The sequence below is a fragment of the Apaloderma vittatum genome, unplaced genomic scaffold, assembly GCF_000703405.1.
Source record: "Apaloderma vittatum isolate BGI_N311 unplaced genomic scaffold, ASM70340v1 scaffold28159, whole genome shotgun sequence".
NCBI classification, from domain to species: Eukaryota; Metazoa; Chordata; class Aves; order Trogoniformes; family Trogonidae; genus Apaloderma; species Apaloderma vittatum.
In genome coordinates, this window is record NW_009736245.1 from 5808 (window position 1) to 13196 (window position 7389).

At 51.6% G+C, this 7389-nt stretch overlaps 1 protein-coding gene across 1 annotated transcript; it reads right to left on the reverse strand.

Annotated features, from left to right (window-relative positions):
* Window positions 1-3338: 3338 nt before the first annotated feature.
* LOC104279577 (chromosome unknown open reading frame, human C21orf2) lies at window positions 3339-7167 on the reverse strand (the record flags this gene model as incomplete). Its single annotated transcript, XM_009876908.1, has 5 exons — window positions 3339-3464; window positions 4582-4675; window positions 5275-5446; window positions 6086-6315; window positions 7121-7167. Coding segments are annotated over 5 exons (669 nt in total), but the record flags the coding sequence as incomplete, so codon positions are not given.
* Between the last annotated feature and the right edge of the window lie 222 nt (window positions 7168-7389).

A 7389-nucleotide genomic window follows, 5' to 3' on the forward strand; every position in this document is an offset into this window, starting at 1 on the left:
ATGCCAGACGGCTGCACATAGCCCCTTTCCCACGCCACTTTTCTCCTGGGGCTCTCGGCTGACAACTCCAGCCTCTGAGGTACTGCCAGCATCACGGTCTTGAGTAGAACACATCGGTATTTTCTTCTCCCTGTGGAGTTGTCCCCAAGTGACAAGTCCCCCTTGGTTTCAGTGCTTTTCCCTTAGCTGGCCACGTTACTTGTTTTGGAGGAAGATGATAATTATTGCATTGTCCCTGCCAGAGCTGGACATGCAGAGAAATGGGAAACCTTGCTGATGGAGGCAGTTATCACTGCTGTTCCTGGGTGAGCATCAGCTCTGTGGATTCCTGGCTGCTCCTCCCAGCACCAGTGGATGAGAAACAAGCTCTTCCACCATCCCACGTGGCACTTTTGAGGACCCCCAATGGGATCCCAAGCAAGGTCTCCCATCAGCCACAGACCCTCACGCCGCAGTGGTCCTGCACGCCTGCCTCACCAACATCTGAGAATCCCCAAGGACACTTTGAACGCAAGTCGTGCTGGCTCTGTGCCCACGGGTCGACAGCCGCTGGTGTTGTCCACAACTGGGAAATGTCCGCCCTCACTGCTCGATATCCCCAGCTGAGGCAAGTCAGGGTGAGAGCAGGTCACACCAAAAAGCTCCATGGTTGTATGGTAGCCCAGGTGGAGCCTCATGCCAGGGCACAGCTGGCAGGCCCCAGGCATCCAGCTCCTCCCCAGCACACGTTTTTCTCCAGCCTGGTGCTCTCTGCAGCAGCTCAGGTGCCAGAGCAGCAGCTCAGGTGCCAGAGAGGCTGGTGTGGCACCACAGCCCTCCAGCAGCCAGGTTCAGGGAAAGGTGGAGGTCACTGCACTCGGACCAGCTGCAGACTTGGATGCACTTGGGGACAGACAGGTTACTGTAGCCCTAGCACCTAACTTCCACTCACGAAAGAAGCCTGGAGTGCTGAGTTCCTGGAGGAGACAGACAGGCACGGCCCCTGCATCCTGTGGGGGGAAACCACCGTGCCCTGCCAGGATGAGCAGGAAGGGTGCGCCAGGCTCCCTGGCCCATCCAGCCCAGTCCCAGCTTCCCCTCGACCCTGAAGAGAGAGCAGAACAGAAAGCCACAGGCAGCTGGCAGTGAAAAGCAGGCTGCTGTCTCCTCAGAGCCTAGAGGCATGAGCCAAAGGGGCCAGCCTCCCCCCAGGTTGATGTTGAGAACAAGCTGGATGCTTCGGGGTTGCCCTGCAAGGAGCAGCTGGGACCACCAAGCCTGGCACCCGCCTGGCAGCGGGAGTGCTGGTACCGGCCAAGTATGACAAGCGAGGAGCGCAGCACGTAGGCGGCAAGGTCTGCTCTGGGACAGTCCTGCTGTAGGGGATTAACAGCTCAACTCCTCCAGCAGAGAGGGGAGGAACTTTTCCAGAGCAGCCTCAGGCCATGGCGATTGCTCCATTAACCACTTTCACCACAATGACAAACAGTGATGACAAACGGTGACGCTTGCTTTGATCGCTCTCCTCCCAGCAAAGCTGGGGAGTCTGGCACATCTAGCAGCTCTCTGGTTCCCCAACATGGAAAGGTGTAACTTCTGCCACCAAGCAGGCTGTCAAGACAGCATGGAAAAGGACTTGCCCTCAGCACAGGGGCAGGATGAAAACAAGATGACTGCAAAGTCTCTCAGGCCCTGGCTGTCAAGGGCAGTCTGGTACATTATAAATCACACTAGCCATTTAAATCCAGCTGGGTTTAATGCAGAAGGCAAGAACTAGGTCATCTGAGGAGTTAAAGGCATCAGCAGTCTTCACCCAAGTGACGAGGGTCAAACTGTGCGCCCTCCCACCAAGGTCAAGTAAACAGGCTTGTGGACACAGGGCTGTCACCATCCCTGGGGAGTGTTCTTTCGCAGCAGCACGACCCACCGCACACAGAGGATCAGACACCAATACAAACAGGGAGAGGGGGGATGTGGAAAGGCCACACCAGCCTGCACAGTGCCACTGAGCGCAACGGAGGGCTCCTGCCTTATGTCTCAGGGACCACTGTCCTGCCTGGGCAGGCTTCGCATAGCTGCACAAGCAAGCGAGCTTTGCTCATCATCTCTTTTGCTTCCTGCGCTCAGTGTGGCTGCAAGGTTTCCACGCAGCACAGTGCCTTTGAAAAGCAGCCCCACAGCAGCTCGGTACAGTATCAGACAGCACCAGAGACGGGCAAGCCATTTCACAGGTCCACTGAAGCGGGAAGGTGCAGGGGCCCACAGCCCTCCTCCTGCTCCGCAGGCCTAACAATGCAAGCTGTGAACCAGACGTAATGGAGCAATGCCTGGAGTCAGTCGTTCTCGCTACGCCTGCTGAAGCCCAGCCACAACTTACACATCCTAGAGGAATAATTGGTTTTATTTGGTATGTCATGTTTTAGTTTGCATTTAACGGCTCTATAAAATCTCAGTAAATGCAGCTTTTCCAGTTAAAGAGAAATGCCACCTCTGATGCCTGCACAAACTGGACAGTAACATTTGTCTTGTTTTCAACTAACTGCAAAATGCACAGGGGATTTTTATTCTGACATTTCCTTGTGCTGCTCTAATACCTGCAGGGGCACGTAGGGGTGAGTGTATAGCTGAGCTTTCAGGATCCGGAAGAGAGTAATTTCTGTCTCACCTAGGACACTCAGAGCTTTTCTTTGGGCTGCCTGACACCAAGTCAGATGCTGCATGCACTGACGAGGACCAGAAGAAGTCAGGAGTTGAAGATAAACTAAGAATTTGACATTGACCTTCACAATCTGCACCAGACAGTTCTTGGTGATCATTTCAAGCAGTTGCTCCCCTACAGACTTAAAAAAATCCAAACCGTTATGGTAGAAACTGCCTTCAGAGCCTGCTGCACACAAACAGGCTGGCCAAGGGTTAGAGGGTTAGTCTGACAGGGAGCCATCGATAAGCAGTGACCTTTCTAGCGGTCAGCAGGCTTTGCCATCATCCCCCTTCGATCACACAGCACAGCAGCAGCTCTCACTGCAGCCCTGCTCGCTTTTGCTTTGCTGATTTGCCTGCGGCTCCCATCAGACAGCCCCAGAGACACGAGATACAAATATTAATGGAGCCTGCTACGCAAGCAGGAAAGCTCCCCAGAGTCAGGTCAGGTGCTGGCAGCCCCAGCAAGATGTGCGCGGACAGGGGCAATGTCAGGAGCCACAGGGGCGGCCAGCACCCCCCTCCCTGTCCCAGCTCCTCCATAGGGGAAGCACAGCAAGAAATGCCGAAGCTTTGGCTGCAGCATGGCATGTGTGGGCAGAACAGTGCTGCAGCTCTGGGGCTGGCTGGTGCTCCAGGGAGGTTTGGAAAGGGCACCGTCACTCCTCCTGCAGCTCCTTCTTCCGAAGGGCCTGGAGCCTCCTCCCCACGGTCTGCTGGACGATCTCCAGACCCTCTGCATCCAGTTCCTTCATGAGAAGCAGGATGGCATTCAGGACATTGTTCTGTCAGGACGAGAAAGACACCGCTTTATACAAGCATGTTAACACCAGCCTGGAAAAAGATACGTGATTTTCACAGATCTGCTCTTTCTTTCTAGAAACTCCACCAGCACCAGCTGTTTGCAACAGCCACCTGCAGCTACAGCGACAAACCAACCAAGCCCTCGGGGCAAATGTAGGCAGAGACTGCATGTGACAAGGCTAACTGGAATGCAAGCCTAACCCGTCCGCCCAGCCCAGCACAGACTGCCCACATCTCTGGCTCCCAGCCACCCTCCCAAATGGCTTCTGTAATGAAAATTGCATCCAAAAGCAGCTGCCCTCTCTCTTCAGTGTGACTGTGTGTAGGATAGGAAAGGAGAGGAATCCTCAGGTCCACATGTACGATGGGAAAAGGACGGGAACTCTCTGATCTTGATTTGCCTGTAGAATTGCAAAAGCACAAGCTAGAAGGAACCCCTGAAGGTCCCCAGCCCAACCTCCCACTGACACAGCACTACTGCCAACACCAGACCACAGCTCTGTCAAACACATACTGAAAAACTCCAGGGAGAGATTCTGCAGCCTCTCTAAATAACTGTCCTTCTAGGGAAAAGCTTTTTCCTAACGTCCAACCTAAACCTTCCCAGCTGCAATCCATGGCCATTTCTCCTTCTTTAATGCTTTCTTTTCCTGAAGGTGAGGTAGTACTCATGCTGCTACAAAGCAATGTGCTTAAGTATGCTTAAAACATGAATGAGAGATTGCAGGCAACTAATATCAGAATGAGGCAGAATGTGGTCTAGATCTCACTCTGGCCTTCTTGTGCCAACTGAAGCGATGGCACTGAGCCCAGCAGACAGCAATTCCCAGTGCAACAGCAAGGATCCGTGAGGTTCATCCAAGGCTAAACGATGGAGGAACCACCTAAGCCTTCAATTCAGCAGTCTCCTTTCTGCCACGGAAAGAGCGTGCCTCCCCGCATTTCAGCCACTGGCTGGCTACCACGTGTTCTTAGCTCAACCCCAGCGAAGGGACACACATGAGCTCATCTTGCAGATCAAGAGGACAAACCCCACGGGTCTTTCTTCACATTCCATGACATCTCAACTTAAGCAACTAAAGCTTTAAAGATACTCACTCTCTTCTTTCGGTTGCAGTCTGTCTCTCGAGGTGAAAAGGAGGAAAATTTATCCCTGGGAACAGGCTTCATACCAAGCTCCTCTCGAATTTTGCTAAAGAAGGGGAGGAAGAGCACACGTTATTATGACCAGCTGGGAGAAACTTACTCTGCCAGGCCAATCCTTTCCATGCAAAAAGGACTCAAGGCACATCTGTTCACACACTACCACTGCCTACAGACCACAACACCCCAAGCAAAACTCCCACACGAAGAACCTCACAGGCATAAATTGTAAGTGAACACACTGCCACAAGGAGCCTGGGACTGCAGACTGTGTAACACTGGACTTGGAACAACACGTGCCACAGCGCTGACATGCGCCAAAACGTGTTGCAGAAGCAAAGCTACGCAGGAGTGGACTAGAGCTCACACTTCAGAGAGGTTCCATCTCTGTCTGCACATGCGGCTGATATGCTTGAGAGTAAGGACCCACCTACAGAAAAGCCTGTTTTGCAGATACAGAATCAAGTACTATTAAAGTGCTATCAAGTGCTATTAAACCAACACAGCTCCACCACGGTAACTGGAACAAAAGGAATCTGCACCAGCTGCAGGCCTGGCCATGGAATATCAGGATTGGCTGGCAGGGTCATTTCAAGCTACATGCAAGGTCAGCCCAGAAATCCTAACAGCTCACAAGCAAGCCCTCACTTAGTTTCCTCCAGACTGAAGTTCAGCAGTTCGCTCTCGGTCTCTGTTGTGGACTCGGCAGCACTGGATTCAGTGGACTCGGGGCAGCCATTCTCCACATTCCTCCTAGCTGGTGGGGCTGTAATCTCCTCGCCATCAATGAGGGCCTGGGACAGTTCTTCATCTGTCACAGCTGTAAAAGTCAAAGCAAAAGCCTGCTGCAACAAACTTCAGCAGCGCAGGAGATGGCATCTGTAACAGGGCAAGTACCGCTGTTGCAGAGCTATACTGCAGGGGTCTGGTCCAAAAATTGTCCTTTGTACTGGCCTTTTGCTTTCATCCTCCTCCAGTAAAACCCACACCGGAGAACACTTTTCTCTCAAAGTGAGAAAGATACCAGGGAGGGGTGCAAATATGCTTTTACATTTCTTGTCTCTGGAGAAGGCTCCAAAAGCCAGCAAATTACTGCTACCAGACACAAAAGACAATCTTCTTTTTCCTTAACGACAGTAGATCAAATTACAGAATCTTTGTTTTGCCACAGCAAAGGAGAAGGCTCTAAAAACCCACTAATTAGTGGTCCTGTCTCAGCTATAATGAGGCTCTCCCAGCTAGTGTTAACTCTGACACTGCAAGGAAAGGAGAAAACAGCTTAGGAGTAGTGGGCCTTGCAGTGGTGATGCTCAACCTTAAACAAATCCCGCCTGGATGAGTGTCACTATCATGTCAAGGAAAAGGCAAAGGACTCTTCACAAGAGGAACCAATATGTCACCAGTTTCCAGTTCACCCTGCCCACGGTTTAGGGCTATTCATTTACCTGCAAACACCCACCTTGGTTATCAAGCTTCTGCAGGCTGGGTAGGTTACGCAGCACCGTCATTCGGTAGCGGTGGGGGTCCGACCCACAACAGGGATTTTCTGACAGCCACAGGACCCTCAGCCTGGGTAGGTTTTTGAGGTAGAAGAGCTCATTTAGGCTTGCAATGTTGTTCTTTCTCAGATAGAGTTCACTCAGGTTCTGGCACTGATTCAGCGGCTCGAGGTCTGAGATGCCATTCACACTGAAGAGAAATCAGGATCAGAGACCAGCAAGTGCACCGCTCCTGTGCTGTATTTTTCAGGGGGGAGCACAGCCCCTGAAGCACAGCAGCTTTCCAGCCCCCTTTCCTGTGACAGCTTCACTGAGGAGCCTCACCCCAGCACAGCACAACAAAAGGCATTCAGGGGCCTATGGCTTTGCACTGAACAAAACCACAGCATTTCATCTTCTTAAACAGGAAAGAATTAAAAATGCAGGCTCTCCTCTCTGCTGGAGACAAACAGCCTCTGCTTCCCTCAAACACCCACCACACTTGTACCCTTTCTGTTGCAGTTCCTCAGACTCATTGAATGAGAACCCACTGAACATTTCCAAGCTAAAAAGCTGGAATTTGCAAACAGCATTGACTCTGCAGGATCCTCAGTGCAGGTGAAGGATGGGTGTGTTGGAGAGAGGCTTACAGGTACGAAAAACTTTGTGAGGTTCAAGAAGCATTTCAACAAGCATCCTGCGAACTGACCCCATACAGAGTCCTAGAAGATCCCATCTGAACTACAGGACAGGGCTTAGGAAGCAACAATCCTAAGAGGTTTTAACATCTCTTGAAACCAAGATTATTTTCTTGAGTAATGAAGAAAAAGGTTAAGAGGAGTTTGCGGAATCATAATCATTTCTGCATCTCTGTTCCTTGAGAAAGCACACACAAAGAGCCCAGCAGCTCAGATACACAACCACAGAAAGGCAGTAAGAAACCAAGCGCCAAGCTGCAGCCCCATGAGAAAGGCAATTTCCCCAGCCCTCTCCAAAGCCGGCACTATGACATTCACCTGAACGTGATCACCTCGATGTTGGGCAAATCCCGGCATATCGATATCTGGGCAGCAAGAGACAGAAACAGCAAGTTGGCACTCCCAGGAAAAAAAAAATAAATAAAAGGCAATTTAAATCACAAACAAGCAAGATCAAAGGAAGAACAGGAACTGGGGTTTGCTTCACTTTAAGCCAATCTTCACACCACCAGATTTGCTGCCACAGTGAGTGTGGAGTCAGCAACTCCTCCGTCCTCACCACCCAGGCGTGGAAGCTCGGACACCAG